The 17718-nt window shown below is 42.3% G+C and overlaps 2 protein-coding genes, 1 long non-coding RNA gene and 1 pseudogene across 5 annotated transcripts; 3 read left to right on the top strand and 1 right to left on the bottom strand.

The window, feature by feature from the left end:
• The first annotated feature begins 850 nt into the window (after positions 1-850).
• On the top strand, positions 851-5054 carry LOC145551687 (hyaluronidase-1-like). The gene is made up of 4 exons (XM_081607127.1): positions 851-972; positions 1234-2223; positions 4363-4449; positions 4537-5054. Exons 2-4 carry the CDS (start codon positions 1264-1266, stop codon positions 4948-4950), a joined length of 1461 nt encoding a protein of 486 aa, XP_081463253.1. The 5' UTR covers positions 851-972; positions 1234-1263; the 3' UTR covers positions 4951-5054.
• A 539-nt stretch (positions 5055-5593) lies between these two features.
• LOC145551682 (uncharacterized) lies at positions 5594-13160 on the bottom strand. 2 transcript variants are annotated; one of them, XR_014087584.1, is made up of 3 exons: positions 12305-13160; positions 11880-11932; positions 5594-5884 (listed from the first exon to the last, which is right to left on the bottom strand). It is a non-coding gene; the product is annotated as an uncharacterized LOC145551682 (long non-coding RNA). The 2 variants fall into 2 exon arrangements; XR_014087585.1 differs by lacking the exon at positions 11880-11932.
• A 1252-nt stretch (positions 13161-14412) lies between these two features.
• Positions 14413-15588, top strand: LOC145551681 (hyaluronidase-2 pseudogene; annotated as a pseudogene). The gene is made up of 2 exons (XR_014087583.1): positions 14413-14517; positions 14779-15588. The product of XR_014087583.1 is annotated as a hyaluronidase-2 pseudogene (transcript).
• A 478-nt stretch (positions 15589-16066) lies between these two features.
• Positions 16067-17420, top strand: LOC103464627 (hyaluronidase-2-like). The gene is made up of 2 exons (XM_008408848.3): positions 16067-16155; positions 16417-17420. The coding sequence occupies exons 1-2, from the start codon at positions 16153-16155 to the stop codon at positions 17302-17304; spliced, it is 891 nt and encodes a 296-aa protein (XP_008407070.2). The 5' UTR covers positions 16067-16152; the 3' UTR covers positions 17305-17420.
• The last annotated feature ends 298 nt before the right edge of the window (positions 17421-17718 follow it).

Here is a 17718-nt window from a genome sequence, read left to right as displayed (position 1 = left end):
AGTTACAGGAAAATGATGAAAAAGTTCTACAAACTTCTCAAACGGGTCTTCCCGCAACTGGAACCATTATGATGAACCAAATAATACCAAAGCCACCAGAAGATGGACCACTGTGAACAGAAGGGAGCATCTTAGCTGATTGTCACAAAGTGGTTTGATGATAAACCTGTGGTGATGGCCTCCACCATTTACGGGAAAGATCTAAACGATATTTGCAATCAATAGCCAAAAAAAGAAAAAAACTTGTGTCCAGGTACGACAACCAGAAGTGATGGAGGGTGACATAGATCTTTATGACCAAGAACCAAGAAATGGACATTCCCATCACAATTGTCTGGTTCTAGAAAAACATACAAATTAATCTGGGCCCACCTAGCATGGTGACTTTCCTGCTATCTCTGGCTCTGATGGTGCGTTCACACCAAAAGTGTTTTGAACATCAGGCACATTTCTTATACATTTAAAGTCTATGTGGAGGTGCAATAAGGGCTATGGAGGAGCGTTCCGAACGTCTAGCATGACACATTTTGAACCATTTTTAAGACGTTCCATATATATATATATATATATATATATATATATATATATATATATATATATATATATATAGGTATTTATAGGTATTTATATATAGATAAATAAATAGGTATTGCACATTCCTATTTGGAATAGTAAAATATTTTATAGGTAAATTAATTTATTGGCTAATGCTGTTTACTAGACAGACTTTGTAATTTAGTGTTCTAACTATAATTACAATTAAATAACAATTCATGATTTAAATTAGCAGAAAGTTTGTTTATTTTTGAAACAGGAAATGGAACTGAGATGTTTTGATTTGAACATTAATTTGTTAAAAAAGTGTGTGTCAGTTTCTTTGTTTTGTTTTTTGTTTTGTTTTTGTTTTGCTCTACTGTCCCTCGGGTCGATTCCCTGCAGTGTCTGGTTCAACTTTGCTTTACATCTTAAAAGGTACGAAACCAAGGCCATCATCTCCATGATCATTTTGTCATATTGTGTTTGCAGAAACATGACTGAGTGAACGCTCTTTGTGAAAGAAGCAAACTGTCGTTGACAAAGGTTACGTTCACACTGCAGCCTGAAGTGACCCAATTCAGATTTTCTTTTGTTTGTTTTATAAAACATTAGACAGTCGAACAATATAGAGAACACAGATTTTTCTGTCAAATGTTGTATTTCAATTTCACATCTTTTTGTGTCTTTTGGAAACAGAGGATAAGAGTGAAGGTAGCAGGGACCACCATGGAGACTGTATTCCCCTCTTTCCTCTCAGCAGTTGACCGACTGTCCTGGTTTCTCCTTGCTCTGTTTACATCATGGATAGTCTTGGGTTCAGCAGACACAAAGCAGACAAGCTGGCCATTACACTCCAAGAAGCCAGTTCTCTTCGTTTGGAACGCTCCCACTGAGGACTGTGAGACACAACACAGTGTTACCTTATCATTAGACCTGTTTGACATAGTGTCATCCCCCAGTAAGGGCTTTGCCCGGCAGAATCTCACAACATTCTATAATGAAAGACTCGGGCTTTATCCCTACTTGAACAATAAGCTTGGAAACACAGCAGTGAATGGGGGCCTTCCACAAAGTGTCAATCTCACTCAGCACCTTAAAAAAATGTCTCAGGATCTAAACACATACATACCAGACCCCAAGGCTAAAGGTCTGACTGTCATTAACTGGGATCGATGGCACCCCTTGTGGAGCCGAAACTATGTTGGCAGAAATATCCATAGAACGACATCACTTGAACTGGTGGCCAGAAAGAACCCTTCATTGGCTGAAGAGGAAATGAAAAATGTTGCGCTAAAAGAATTTGAACTTTCAGCTCGTGAATTGATGCTGGGGACCCTGAGACAGGGTAAAAAATTGAGACCGAATCAGCTGTGGGGCTTCCACATGTTTCCTGAATGTTTCAACACTGACTACGATGAAAAGAATTTGGACATCTACACAGGACGCTGTCGTCCTCATAAGATTGAGGAAAATAATCAACTGAACTGGCTGTTGAATGAAAGCACCGCCCTTTTTCCTGAAATATACCTGGAACATGTACTGGCCTCCAAAGATGTGGCACGCCTGTTTGTCCAGAAAAGGGTGCAGTACACAATGCGCATTGCTTCTTTTGGAGATGGATTGGCACGTCCTGTTTTTGTTTATTCCCGACCCGCTTACAGGAATAACATGAAACTTTTACCTAAGGTAGGTTGATTGGAGGAAATAGTGCTGTTTTAAACTGTTATCTTAGTAATCAAGTAATCTTTCAATTATTCTTACGATTAATCAAATAATCCGGTAAAAAATTTGAAAAAATTATTTTTTAATACTGTCAGATTAGCAGTAATAATATCGGACATTCACATCGTCGCAAATTTTCATGTTTGTGCAGCTTTAACAATGACTTTTCTGTAGCCTTGAAAATTGAAAATTAGACTGTAACATTAGCACCTCACTTTTTAAGTTAACCTGGATAACAATTATACAAATATTTGTTATTTTCAATGTAATGATAAATAGCAGAATAATAAAGAAACAAAAAAAGTGTCTGTACTCCAGCTTTTAGTCTATATTTTGATATTCAGTCAGTTTTATAGATTAACTCTCACTTTTCCCAGCCATTTATTGCTTTTATGTCAATTTCTCTGTGTGGCACCTTTGACACACACAGAGAAAGTCACGCCACCCATCTGTTGTGACCTGAATGGTAGGAATTTTTTTTTCCAGCTGTCCGTAAATTGAATCTATGCATCAGCTAAAGCAGCCCGATATGTTCCCTCTACATACATGTCTCTGCTCCACCCATATAAATACACCCGTCGCACTCTGCATCAGCCACCAGGCAGCAGCTCTAGAAGGACAGTTACACTTTTTGTAAAACTATGACCTACCAGATACAGATTTTTGTTGATTCCTATAATTACCAAAGTTCAAAATACTTTATTTTTACTTTTCTATCATGAGTAATTATTTATAATTTGAACCAGGGCAGTCACTGAAATATTTTTTATTTAACAAAAAAGACAAAAAGTTTGGAGTTGATGTTTAACGTTGCCTTTAACATGTTATATTTGCAGTTAGCTCATTAAGGCTGGATTTTACTCTAAAAAAGCTATATTTGGTGTGCATTTCTAGAGAACGTGGTTCCTTACCTAATCTGAGATTTCCAAAAGTTTGCCTTTATTTGTAAATCCAGCATGCTACATGACAAACTGAGGCTGAAAGTTAAAAAATATAAAACTTCCTTGGTATCTACAGAGCTCAGCTCTGAGTCAGTTTACATCCTTGCTAATTCAACAAAACACCCCATGGGGATATAAATTGATGTTATGAGGGAGAATGTGAAAAAATAAGAAATGGTAAAGAAGTAACTCTCACCTGGTGAAGTCCAGCTGTCTGTCATTTTAAAAAGATCCCATTAGAAAGTTAAATAATTCTTAAATTACATTTAGTTTCCACCTGCTGAATGAACACACCTGGCCAAGGTGTTTGCACGTTGAAGAACATAGCTTCTGTTCCATTCCGCTCCTATTGTCCAGAACTTTTACATGTGATTATCTCAATTTGGTAGTACCGTATTGTCCGCACTATAAGGCGCACCTAAAAACCTTCAATTTCCTCAAAAGCCGACAGTGCGCCTTATAATCTTGTGCGCCTTATATATGGACCAATATTGAGCCACAACAAGTCTAGCATCTACGGTAAACAGCCGCCGGCTTCATTTTCGCCCGTAGAAGAAGAAGTGCGCGGTGCATGCTGGGATAGTTGTCAGAACGCTGGTTAGTTAATAAAGTTTGATAATACATTTAAAGCCAGGGGGGTGGAGGGGCGGGGGAAGAGAGAAAGAGACTGCGGCGGCAGCGTGTCGGTTGGTCTGTGTTACCCAAAAAGCAGTTGGGCACAATATCGCAGCACCATGAGTGAAACAAAGACTGGGGCAGCCTACTATATAAAGTACTCGGGGACCATTTCTTTACAAATGTGGATGTGTAATAATAGAATGTGGAACAAATTGGCCAACTGAAGGGTCTATTCTATGCGCCTTATAATGCGATGTGCCTTATATAGGTAAAAAGCTTTAAAATAGGTCATTCATTGAAGGTACAGTAACTCTTCACCAGATAAGTTTTCTCCAACGCATTCATCTAAAACATGATAATTACTCATGTTGTTTTTCGTGTTTTTGGCCATAAAATAGCTATTATTTTCATATGGCATTAAACATCATATATTTAACTGTGGGCTGTAGTTACATATAGATCCCACAGCTCTATATGTAACTAGAGCTCAGATTCTCTATAATACATCTCATACAGCTAAAGTATTCATATACATCCTTTGCAGACAGATTTGGTCAACACTATTGGCGAGAGCGTTGCATTGGGAGCTGCAGGAGTGATCTTCTGGGGTGACGAATATTATGCATCTAAGGTAAGAGCATTACTTTCCCTAGTCCTCTCATGTTGCATAGGCTGCTGTTATGTATTTTTAAGTTAATATCTTTCCTCTGTGCTGCAGAGCGGCTGTTCTGACTTGAATAACTATTTTCGGGGAGACATGGGACGGTACCTCCTCAATGTGACCACAGCAGCAAAGGAGTGCAGCCAGAAATTGTGCAATTTTAACGGTCGCTGTCTTCGCCGAGAACCGGACAGCGCCGTGTTTCTGCACCTCAACCCCTCCACTCACAGTATCATAAGTCAGAACGGAAAGCTGAAGGTCACGGGATACCCAGGTGAAGCAGAGGAGAAGGCCTTCCGTCAGCACTTCAAGTGCCAGTGCTACAACGGGACCAAGGGAGAAAACTGTAAGATGGGAGGACAAGGAGAAGAAGCAGGAGAAAGAGGAGAAAGAGGGCAGAGTAGTGCCACCTCTGTTTTAGGGATGTGGCCTCTCTGCTTTGTTCTCCAACTCGGACTTTTGTTTTATTGACGAAACCAAGAAACCAAACTATTCTCTGGCTCTGCCAGCACCGAAAGGAAAAGTTTTGGTTTTCTGGCCTGAAAACAAAAATAAACTGCATTGTGAAAGCATCACTTCAGGAGCAGTGGGTGCTCAGTGCTTGGATTCAGACATTTATATGGTAACAGGTTTCCATTTCAGCACATACTAAACTAAAACTACAGCATTTGTTTTCTGGAAAGAATTATCTTAGTACACATTTTATAGTAAACATAATGGGTCAATTAAAACCTTAAAAACTGTAAACATGCATATCCTCCTGATAACCGAAGAAAGAAATGCGCCTTCCAATTTCTGTATTTATGTGATTTCCTTTTTATTTAGGCAAAAATGAACACCTTACCATTTTGTTCTATTATTATTATTAAATTTAAATTTCAAACCGTGTCCATTGTAGTGGACATCAGGAAGATTTTAGTCTAAAATATGACTGAATTCAAAAAAATTTACGAATGTACATGTGGCGATACTAGACGGAAACTCAGATTTGGTGAACTTTTAGTTTTAATAGGTTGCACAACAACGCCACCCTGGGAATTTCACCCAGAGAATATTTCTTTTAGTTTAAGGCACACAGGTTCAGTTATGCATGAATTTAGCACATCTGAGACAGTTTCAAATTTATAAAACAACCATTTATTAAGCTCTTTTTAAAACACTTTTTAAAACCAGTTTCTCTTTTAAGAATGGGACACAAAGGAAAACAAAGAAAATCAAAGTAAGTGCAGTAGCTGAAGTTACCGGCCAGAGGGGGCGCTATAGGGACGGAATCCACCAAACACAGCAAACAAAAAAAAACCCTTTGACACACCAGACGCAGTGAGACAACCCAAACTCAAGAATCACAGCACGCAGAAGAGGAAGACACCGTCACCACACCAACACCACCACCGGACCTCAGCAACTGCAAAACAACAAAAGAAAAACAGTTAACCAAGATAACAATCTTAAACCTAATTAGAAAAAAAACAATATCAGCCCAACTAAATAAAAGACAAAAAGGGCCGTAAGCAAAATAAGTAAAGTAATAGAAATTAACAATAGCCAATGCAAGTTAAAACATCAGGACCATGCGTGGCCCGCTTGTCATGCCACAGCGGGAGGTGAAAGGGGTGCGCCGATGCCACACCCCAAACACCGCTTCGATGGAGGCGGATAATACCGCCGCAGTCCAACTTTAAAAACGACTGAGATGGAAGTCCGGGAAAACGAACGCCGACTGACAGATCCGGGAAACGAACGCAGACAGAGCAAAGCAGAGTAGATCCGAGCAGAACAGAGCAGCAATGGTCCAACTGTGGGGGGACCTGCCGATCCAAACACGCACACACACACTCGCAGAAGGAGGAAGAGAAGGAGCGCAGCGCAGTGGCGCTTTACCACCAGGATCTTAGTGTAGCACGCACCAGCCAGAGATTTTGTTACTTTCCGCTGCCAGAGTCCACAGGATGCAAGCCACACAGTGGAAGAGCAAAGACGACACATCCTGAATGAACGCCGCAGCTCCTTATATACCACGCCCACCTTAACAACCGGAACTTCTCACCTGACAACCACCTGTGTGGAATTAGGTGCATTTCTATACCACTACATTCTACCCCCCCTTCTTGCATCGTCGACCCGACGATGACCAATTCAAACCAATACCATTAGTTCCAAGGTCTAAACATCGCTGATACAGTTGACAGGGATGCAGAAGAACCTCCAGGAAGATCGTCTCCTGCTGGCCGTGGAAGATGGTACACATTAGAATGTTGTCCAGCAGTTGTACGTTTGGAGCGACGTAGGGCCACTGGATCAAAACAGCTGACAGTTGGAACAGTCCCAGATGTAGAGGGTTCAGCAGATACAACTGGTTCACATGGTGACCCCAGTTCCCGGGATGCAGCTGGAGGCTGTGATCTACCAGAAGGTAAGTCAGAAGCAACCACCAGGGGTTGTTCACAAACAAACAGATCATAATCAAATGGGCCATTGTCCTCAGACAGTCCCTTTTCTACAGGAGGCAAGTTGTGAGGAGGAATGTGATCAGGAGGAACAACACCAACCACAGGCTTTAGCATGGTCCGGTGCACCTGTCTTACTTTACTCTGGTCATTCATAGGTGCAATGGTGTAAACAGAGCCATCCTCCTTTGGTGCCCTCAACACTTTATACTTAACCGAGCTCCATCGGTCCCTGGTCTTATGAGGCCCCCCAGCAGTAAAGTCACGCAAAAACACAAATTGACCTTCCTTTAGTGGCAGATGTTTCACATGAGTGTCATGGGCATGCCTTCGGCGATCTGCAGCATGTTTCAGGTGCTCTCTAGCCCCATCAAAGGCTACCTGCAAACGAGCCTGATGCTCTTGAACCCACTCATGGACAGAACCACCAACTGGACTCTCAACTCTACCCAACAGGAAATCTAGGGGCAGTCTAGGTTCCTGACCAAACATCAAAAGGAAAGGAGACTCTCCAGTAGATTGGTGAGGAGTTGTGTTGTAGCAATAAAGAACCTGGGGCAAACAGGCATGCCAATCTCTTTTCCGAGATACAGGCAGCGTCCTTAACAGATTGTGCAGTGTCCGATTAAAACGCTCACATTGGCCATTTCCTTCTGGGTGGTATGGAGTGGTGCGTGATTTTATAATACCATACAAGCTACACAGCTGCTGGATAAGTGAGCTCTCAAAGTTACGACCCTGGTCGGAGTGCAACCGAGCTGGAACACCGAACTTATAAAACCATTCAGACACCAAAACCTTAGCCACAGTGGCTGCTCGCTGATCCCGTGTGGGACAGCAACAGTATATTTACTGAAAACATCCGTCAAGACCAAGACATTTTCTAAGCCATTCTGAGTGGGCTCTAAGGTGGTATAATCAATAGCCAAAATTTCATTAGGACGTGACGCTAGTAAATGTCCCATGTAGCCATGAGCTTTAGGGTGGACATCCTTTGCCACCTGGCACCTCTCACAAGCCTGGCACCATTGGGCCACTTCAGAGGCCATATGAGGCCAGTAACACCGGGACCGCAAGAGCGCCAAAGTTCGCTCCACTCCCTGGTGACCATGTTCTTCATGGACCTGGGTCAGAACATCTTTAATTAGCACACTTGGTAGCACCAACATCACCCCCGTCAGATCTAAATACCCTTCGATAGAGAACTCCATTTCTCTCGACAAACCGGTCCCACTGTCGAAGCAAAACCAACGTGGATGAAGACAACTGGGCCCGCTCCTCTCGACTGGGATGCTGTCCCCTCTTCCAGAACACCAACATGTCTTGTAAAACAGGATCTGCCTGCTGCAAAGCACAAAGTTCAGCTGTAGTATGCTGTGGCAAAACTGCAACAACTGCTTGGGTTGCCTCAACCTTTTCAATCCCCAAAGCTTCCTGCAATGCTCTAGGCATAGCTGTACCTGGAAGCATGACTTTCACATCTGGTGGATCAGGTGGGTGCTGGCGAGAAAGTGCATCAGCATTGGTGTTACTCCGACCTGACCGGTACTTTATCTCAAAATCAAAAGATGCTAGCTGAGCAGCCCACCTCTGTTCAGTGGCAGCCAATTTAGCGGTGGACAGATGGCTGAGAGGGTTGTTATCGGTGTAGACAATACATCTGTTCCCCAACAGATACTCCCTAAACTTGTCAGTCATGGCCCACTTAAGGGCCAGAAACTCAAGCTTCATGGAGCTGTAATTTACCATGTTTCGCTCTGTGGGTCTCAAACCTCGACTGGCATAAGCAATCGGTCTCACCTTGCCTCCTTGCATCTGAGAGAGAACTGCTCCCAAGCCACCATGGCTGGCATCAACCTCCAAGATAAATGGCTGAGTGAAATCTGCATAGGCCAACACTGGTGTTGTTATCAACTTAGCCTTCAGGATTTCAAAGCTCTTTTGACACTCATCAGTCCAACATGCAGCAAGTCCACAATCTGATTTCTTACCAGCTTTGGCACCAGTACACTGAGCCACAGCTCTATGCAAAGGAGCTGCCAGTTTTGCAAAACCTTCCACAAAACGACGGTAATAACTGGCAAAGCCAAGGAACGACCGAAGTTCTGAAACTTTAGAGGGAGTTGGCCAGTTGGCTACAACTTCAACTTTACTAGGATCTGTAGCAACCCCTTCACCAGAGATCACATGTCCTAAATAACGTACCTCTTTTTGAAAGAAGGAACATTTACTGAGCTTTGCTTTAAGCCCCTGTTGTAAAAGTCGATCCAGCACCACCTTCAAGCGTTCCAGATGTTGATCCACACTTGAAGAGAAAACAACAATGTCATCAAGATATAACAGGACAGATTGGCACTGTTGATCCCCAAAAATCCGCTGCATTAACCGCTGGAATGTGCTAGGCGCATTACAGAGCCCAAAAGGCATCCGGTTCCATTCAAACAGCCCAAAGGGGGTACAAAAGGCAGTTTTTGAACGATCTGCCTCCACAACTGGAACCTGATTATACCCGCTAGCCAGATCAAGGGTGGAAAACCAACATGCACCAGACAAGGCATCCAACGACTCTTCTATTCGTGGAAGAGGAAAAGAATCTTTTCGGGTCTTGCTATTCAACTGCCTATAGTCAACACACATCCGAATACTTCCATCTTTCTTTCTCACCAACACTATGGGAGAAGCATATGGGCTGCTACTCTCTCTAATGATCTGTGAAGCTAGTAATTGGTTGATATGGTCCTTCACCACCTCATAATCAGAAGGGGGAATACGCCTATAGCGTTGTTTAACTGGGACATCGTCAACCAAAGGAATTTCGTGAGCTATCACACTAGTACAGCCCAGGTCACCATCATGAGATGAGAAAACTGTCATGTACTGATGGAGCAATGATCTCACCTGACCTTGTTCTTCCACAGGCAGTGAAGACAAATCCAAGTCCTTCACCTGCTGTTGCACACTAACTGAAGCTGTCTGGCACCCCAGCGTGGCTACTTTTGCTGGAACTTCAGTAATTCCTGCAGGGAGACTCACCACATTAACAACATTCAGTGTGCCAACAACAGTGCGGGGGTATAACACCACTTCAGTCAAACCAACATTAATAATGGGCACATAAGCTGTACCCCTGATTACAGGAACCAAAGCAGGGGAAGCAAGCAAACCAGAAGGCAATCCGGACTCTAAAGGTTCAAACAGAGCGGTAGAGCTCGAGTACCCATCAGAACATGTGGCAGCCACAATTTTCATGACTCCACCAGGGATCCGACAGCCCTTTCTACCCCTGACCTTAGCCCTTCCAGGACTACGAGGCTCTTGCAAGTAGGCAGATTGACACTGCTGCAGTGCCTGCATAACTGCCTGGGGTGCCTCAGAGACACCAGACACAGAAGACCAAGCTACACCATGCAGCCCAAACAGTTCCTGATAACACTTCCTGATCACATTCATCCCCAAAACACCCGGGACTTTAGCTGGGAACTCACCACAAGGGTCCTGCACAACTAAAACACCACAGTTGGGAATCAATTTGCCACAGAGTTGTACATCAAGTTCTAAATAGCCAACATAAGGAATCCTAAGACCATTGGCAGCTCTAAGCTCCAACCAATGACACGAATGGAGGCGCTCCCAACCCCAGGACTCCATATGCTGACGAAAAAAACTCTCAGAGACAGTGGACACCATTGAACCAGTATCCACCAAACATGTGACTGTTACACCACCCATGACTACATCTGCATGAGGACAAGCTGAAATCAATTTAGAAGCACCCACGCTTCCAGTAACGGCTTGTGAGCCAATAGCATCCCCACCCAAACTGTGGCTCTGCAGTTCGGTGGGAACTAGTTTTCCGCCGCTGAAGCAGAATGGGACCGAGTAGCTGAATCTGACTGAACTTGGGTTCGACGAGGGGCACGCACCCCGTCACACTCTCGTGCAAAATGACCAGGCTGATTACACCGCCTACAGATAACTGGACCAGCAAAGGTGGACGGTTAGGACGACGGAAATTCTGCAACTGAGAAATGCTCTCACTAAGCTGCTGGAGCTGCTCTTGCTGATGCTTTAGCATTTCTCTTATCTGACTCATTTCCGTTGCTGATGTCAAAGAAGCCATCTGAGAACCGCCATGAACCCCATACTGGACACCATAAACTGAAGGAACCGACTGACTGCGGCTTCTCACAGGATGAGGTACCCCTTCGCGTTCCCACTGGATCGCTGCAGTCCTGACATCAAGCAAAGTGCTGTCTGGCCTCACGCGTACGAGCTGCTTCAGCTCACGACGCAGAGAACCGTCCAACACCTGCTCAACAAACTGATCTCTTAGCAGCGTCTCAGAATTCAACATACCAGCAGGTGCGCGTTGCTTTACCTTCTCCATAAGACCCATTAATGCGAGGGAGAACTCCTGAAGACTCTCTCCCTCTTGTTGTCTTCTGGAAAAGAAGGCCTCTTGCAGAGCAACATATGACTCTGAGCAACCATACAATTCCTGTAAGATTTCAAATATCCTAGCAGGGTCCTCTCTCTGCACTAGAGCGATACTTTATTTCATTCCTAGCCTCTCCATCCAAGTGATCAAACAGGAAAAACGCTTGGTCAGCCACAGATAGATGTCGCGCTCTCATACACACCTTCGCTTCCTCCATCCACTCACTCAATCCTATGCCTGTGCTTCCTCTAAAGATGGGGCATTTCCTATCTCTAGCACAAAAATCAGTCTCTTGCTACAGGGAGACTAGGCGTAGGAGGGCATTAGGCAATGCTGAAGAAGTGGACGGCTGAGCATTAAGCTGCCTGCCCTTGTCGCAACTGCTCATTGTCAGCTCTTAAGCTGCTACCAGCTTTTAAGTCTGAATTCTTCTTCCATTGTCACAAGCTTATGCGCTTCTGATTACTGCAGTGCAAAAATAAAAAAAATCTACGGTTAAACTTAAACCTCACCACCACTTTGAAGCTCTACATGGAACCACTGCTGCTCTGTCTCTGGATCGGCCAATCTGCACAAATAGGAGGGGGAAAAATACACAAAACAAATATTGAAAAACAAATACTTGTCTCAGATGTTCATAAAAAGCATAATCCTGCCGACAACGCCAAAAATGTGGCGATACTAGACGGAAACTCAGATTTGGTGAACTTTTAGTTTTAATAGGTTGCACAACAACGCCACCCTGGGAATTTCACCCAGAGAATATTTCTTTTATAGGCACACAGGTTCAGTTATGCATGAATTTAGCACATCTGAGACAGTTTCAAATTTAAATTTATTAAGCTCTTTTTAAAACACTTTTTAAAACCAGTTTCTCTTTTAAGAATGGGACACAAAGGAAAACAAAGAAAATCAAAGTAAGTGCAGTAGCTGAAGTTACCGGCCAGAGGGGGCGCTATAGGGACGGAATCCACCAAACACAGCAAACAAACAAAAAAACCCTTTGACACACCAGACGCAGTGAGACAACCCAAACTCAAGAATCACAGCACGCAGAAGAGGAAGACACCGTCACCACACCAACACCACCACCGGACCTCAGCAACTGCAAAACAACAAAAGAAAAACAGTTAACCAAGATAACAATCTTAAACCTAATTAGAAAAAAAAACAATATCAGCCCAACTAAATAAAAGACAAAAAGGGCCGTAAGCAAAATAAGTAAAGTAATAGAAATTAACAATAGCCAATGCAAGTTAAAACATCAGGACCATGCGTGGCCCGCTTGTCATGCCACAGCGGGAGGTGAAAGGGGTGCGCCGATGCCACACCCCAAACACCGCTTCGATGGAGGCGGATAATACCGCCGCAGTCCAACTTTAAAAACGACTGAGATGGAAGTCCGGGAAAACGAACGCCGACTGACAGATCCGGGAAACGAACGCAGACAGAGCAAAGCAGAGTAGATCCGAGCAGAACAGAGCAGCAATGGTCCAACTGTGGGGGGACCTGCCGATCCAAACACGCACACACACACTCGCAGAAGGAGGAAGAGAAGGAGCGCAGCGCAGTGGCGCTTTACCACCAGGATCTTAGTGTAGCACGCACCAGCCAGATATTTTGTTACTTTCCGCTGCCAGAGTCCACAGGATGCAAGCCACACAGTGGAAGAGCAAAGACGACACATCCTGAATGAACGCCGCAGCTCCTTATATACCACGCCCACCTTAACAACCGGAACTTCTCACCTGACAACCACCTGTGTGGAATTAGGTGCATTTCTATACCACTACATACAGATAAGTGATTAATAAATCACATTAACCCAAGAAAAGAGGTCAAATTTGAAAAATACATTTAATAACCAGAAATTATCCATTTCTGGTTTCAATCTATTGCTTGTATTTGAAATGAAAACCAAACTGTAAACTGCAGGGGTATCCCCAAACACTATAGCCCAAGAAATGAAGTCTTTATTTATTTTTACTTATTTGTTTATTATTTTATTTATTTTGAAAATGATAGAAGTAGATAATGCCACACATAAATAAGGACTTTCTTCAGAATATCAGCACACATGGCCTCTCTTGGTTTTCCCAGAGACTTCTGGACTAAAAAAATCAGAAGTGAAGTTACAGGAAAATGATGAAAAAGTTCTACAAACTTCTCAAACGGGTCTTCCCGCAACTGGAACCATTATGATGAACCAAATAATACCAAAGCCACCAGAAGATGGACCACTGTGAACAGAAGGGAGCATCTTAGCTGATTGTCACAAAGTGGTTTGATGATAAACCTGTGGTGATGGCCTCCACCATTTACAGGAAAGATCTAAATGATATATGCAATCAATAGCCAAAAAAGAAAAAAACTTGTGTCCAGGTACGACAACCAGAAGTGATGGAGGGTGACATAGATCTTTATGACCAAGAACCAAGAAATGGACATTCCCATCTCAAATGTCTGGTTCTAGAAAAACATACAAATTAATCCTGGCCCACCTAGCATGGTGACTTTCCTGCTATCTCTGGCTCTGATGGTGCGTTCACACCAAAAGTGTTTTGAACATCAGGCACATTTCTTATACATTTAAAGTCTATGTGGAGGTGCAATAAGGGCTATGGAGGAGCGTTCCGAACGTCTAGCATGACACATTTTGAACCATTTTTAAGACGTTCCATATATATATATATATATATATATATATATATATATATATATATATATATATATATATATATATATATATATATATATATATATATATATATATATATATATATAGGTATTTATAGGTATTTATATATAGATAAATAAATAGGTATTGCACATTCCTATTTGGAATAGTAAAATATTTTATAGGTAAATTAATTTATTGGCTAATGCTGTTTACTAGACAGACTTTGTAATTTAGTGTTCTAACTATAATTACAATTAAATAACAATTCATGATTTAAATTAGCAGAAAGTTTGTTTATTTTTGAAACAGGAAATGGAACTGAGATGTTTTGATTTGAACATTAATTTGTTAAAAAAGTGTGTGTCAGTTTGTTTTGTTTTGTTTTTTGTTTCGTTTTGTTTTTGTTTTGCTCTACTGTCCCTCGGGTCGATTCCCTGCAGTGTCTGGTTCAACTTTGCTTTACATCTTAAAAGGTACGAAACCAAGGCCATCATCTCCATGATCATTTTGTCATATTGTGTTTGCAGAAACATGACTGAGTGAACGCTCTTTGTGAAAGAAGCAAACTGTCGTTGACAAAGGTTACGTTCACACTGCAGCCTGAAGTGACCCAATTCAGATTTTCTTTTGTTTGTTTTATAAAACATTAGACAGTCGAACAATATAGAGAACACAGATTTTTCTGTCAAATGTTGTATTTCAATTTCACATCTTTTTGTGTCTTTTGGAAACAGAGGATAAGAGTGAAGGTAGCAGGGACCACCATGGAGACTGTATTCCCCTCTTTCCTCTCAGCAGTTGACCGACTGTCCTGGTTTCTCCTTGCTCTGTTTACATCATGGATAGTCTTGGGTTCAGCAGACACAAAGCAGACAAGCTGGCCATTACACTCCAAGAAGCCAGTTCTCTTCGTTTGGAACGCTCCCACTGAGGACTGTGAGACACAACACAGTGTTACCTTATCATTAGACCTGTTTGACATAGTGTCATCCCCCAGTAAGGGCTTTGCCCGGCAGAATCTCACAACATTCTATAATGAAAGACTCGGGCTTTATCCCTACTTGAACAATAAGCTTGGAAACACAGCAGTGAATGGGGGCCTTCCACAAAGTGTCAATCTCACTCAGCACCTTAAAAAAATGTCTCAGGATCTAGACACATACATACCAGACCCCAAGGCTAAAGGTCTGACTGTCATTAACTGGGATCGATGGCACCCCTTGTGGAGCCGAAACTATGTTGGCAGAAATATCCATAGAACGAAATCACTTGAACTGGTGGCCAGAAAGGACCCTTCGTTGACTGAAGAGCAAATGAAAAATTCTGCGCTAAAAGAATTTGAACTTTCAGCTCGTGAATTGATGCTGGGGACCCTGAGACAGGGTAAAAAATTGAGACCGAATCAGCTGTGGGGCTTCCACATGTTTCCTGAATGTTTCAACACTAACTACGATGAAGAGAATTTGGACATCTACACAGGACGCTGTCGTCCTCATAAGATTGAGGTTCTAGAAAAACATACAAATTAATCCTGTCCCACCTAGCTTGGTGACTTTCCTGCTATGTCTGGCTCTGATGGTGCGTTCACACAAAAAGTGTTTTGAACATCAGGCACATTTCTTTTACATTTAAAGTCTATGTGGAGGTGCAATAAGGGCTATGGAGGAGCGTTCCAAACGTCTAGCATGACACATTTTGAACCATTTTAAGACGTTCATATATATATATATATATATATATATATATATATATATATATATATATAGAGAGAGAGAGAGAGATTTATATATAGATAGATAAATAGGTATTTCACATTCCTATTTGGAATAGTAAAATATTTTATAGGTAAATTAATTTATTGGCTAATGCAGTTTACTAGACAGACTTTGTAATTTAGTGTTCTAACTATAATTACAATTAAATAACAATTCATGATTTAAATTAGCAGAAAGTTTGTTTATTTTTGAAACAGGAAATGGAACTGAGATGTTTTGATTTGAGCATTAATTTGTTAAAGTTTGAGTCAGTTTGTTTTGTTTTTGTTTTGCTCTGCTGTCCCTCGGGTCGATTCCCTGCAGTGTCTGGTTCAACTTTGCTTTACATCTTAAATGGTAAGAAACCAAGGCCATCATCTTCATGATCATTTTGTCATATTGTGTTTGCAGAAACATGACTGAGTGAACGCTCTTTGTGAAATAAGCAAACTGTCGTTGACAAAGGTTACGTTCACACTGCAGCCTGAAGTGACCCAATTCAGATTTTCTTTTGTTTGTTTTATAAAACATTAGACAGTTGAACAATATAGAGAACACACATTTTTCTGTCAAATGTTGTATTTCAATTTCACATCTTTTTGTGTCTTTTGGAAACAGAGGATAAGAGTGAAGGTAGCAGGAACCACCATGGAGACTGTATTCCCCTCTCTCCTCTCAGCAGTTGACCGACTGTCCTGGTTTCTCCTTGCTCTGTTAACATCATGGATAGTCTTGGGTTCAGCAGATACAAATCAGACAAGCTGGCCATTACACTCCAAGAAGCCAGTTCTCTTCGTCTGGAACGCTCCCACTCAGGAGTGTGGATCACTACACAATGTTACGTTGTCATTAGACCTGTTTGACATAGTGTCTACCCCCAGTAAGGGCTTTGCCCGGCAGAATCTCACAACGTTCTATAAGGATAACCTCGGGATTTATCCCTACTATACCCTTGAAAACATAGCAGTCAATGGGGGCCTTCCACAAAGTGTCAATCTCGCTCAGCACCTTGCAAAAATATCTCAGGACCTAGACACATACATACCAGACCCCAAGGCTACAGGTCTGGCTGTCATTGACTGGGATCGATGGCAGCCCTTGTGGATCCATAACTGGGGTGGTAGACATGTCCATAGAAGGAAATCAATTGAACTGGTGGCCAGAAAGAACGCTACGTTGACTCAAGGGCAAGTGAAAAATGTTGCGCAAGAAGAATTTGAACTTGCAGTTCGTGAATTGATGCTGGGGACCCTGAGGCAGGGTAAAAATTTGAGACCGAATCAGCTGTGGGGATACTACCCATTTCCTGAATGTTTCAACAATGAGTACTATGGTGGGAAATTGGAAACCTACACAGGACACTGTAAAACTATTAAGATTGAGGAAAATAATCAACTGAACTGGATGTGGAACGAAAGCACCACCCTTTTTCCTGAAATATACAGTGGGGCAAAAAAGTATTTAGTCAGCCACCAATTGTGCAAGTTCTCCCACTTAAAAAGATGAGAGAGGCCTGTAATTTTAAATAAGCAAGATTTCAGGCTCTCACAGCCGTGTAACTTCTTCTGTAAGAGGCTCCTTTGTCCTCCACTTGCTACCTGTATTAATGGCACCTATTTGAACTCGTTATCAGTATAAAACACACCTGTCCACAACCTCAAACAGTCACACTCTAAACTCCACCCTGGCCAAAACTAGAGAGTTGTCAAAGGACACCCGAAACAAAATTATAAACCTGCACCTTGCTGGGAATACTGAATCTGCAATAGGTAAACAGCTTGGTGTAAAGAAATCAACTGTGGGATCAATTATTAGAAAATGAAACACTTACAAGACCACTGATAATCTCCCTCCACGCAAGATCACACCCCGTGGGGTCAAAATGATCACAAGAACGGTGAGCAAAAATCCAAAACCACA

Source organism: Poecilia reticulata, chromosome 5 (genome assembly GCF_904066995.2).
Source record: "Poecilia reticulata chromosome 5, P_reticulata-male-v2, whole genome shotgun sequence".
Lineage (NCBI taxonomy): Eukaryota > Metazoa > Chordata > Actinopteri > Cyprinodontiformes > Poeciliidae > Poecilia > Poecilia reticulata.
This window is presented reverse-complemented; position numbering and strand designations above follow the sequence as displayed.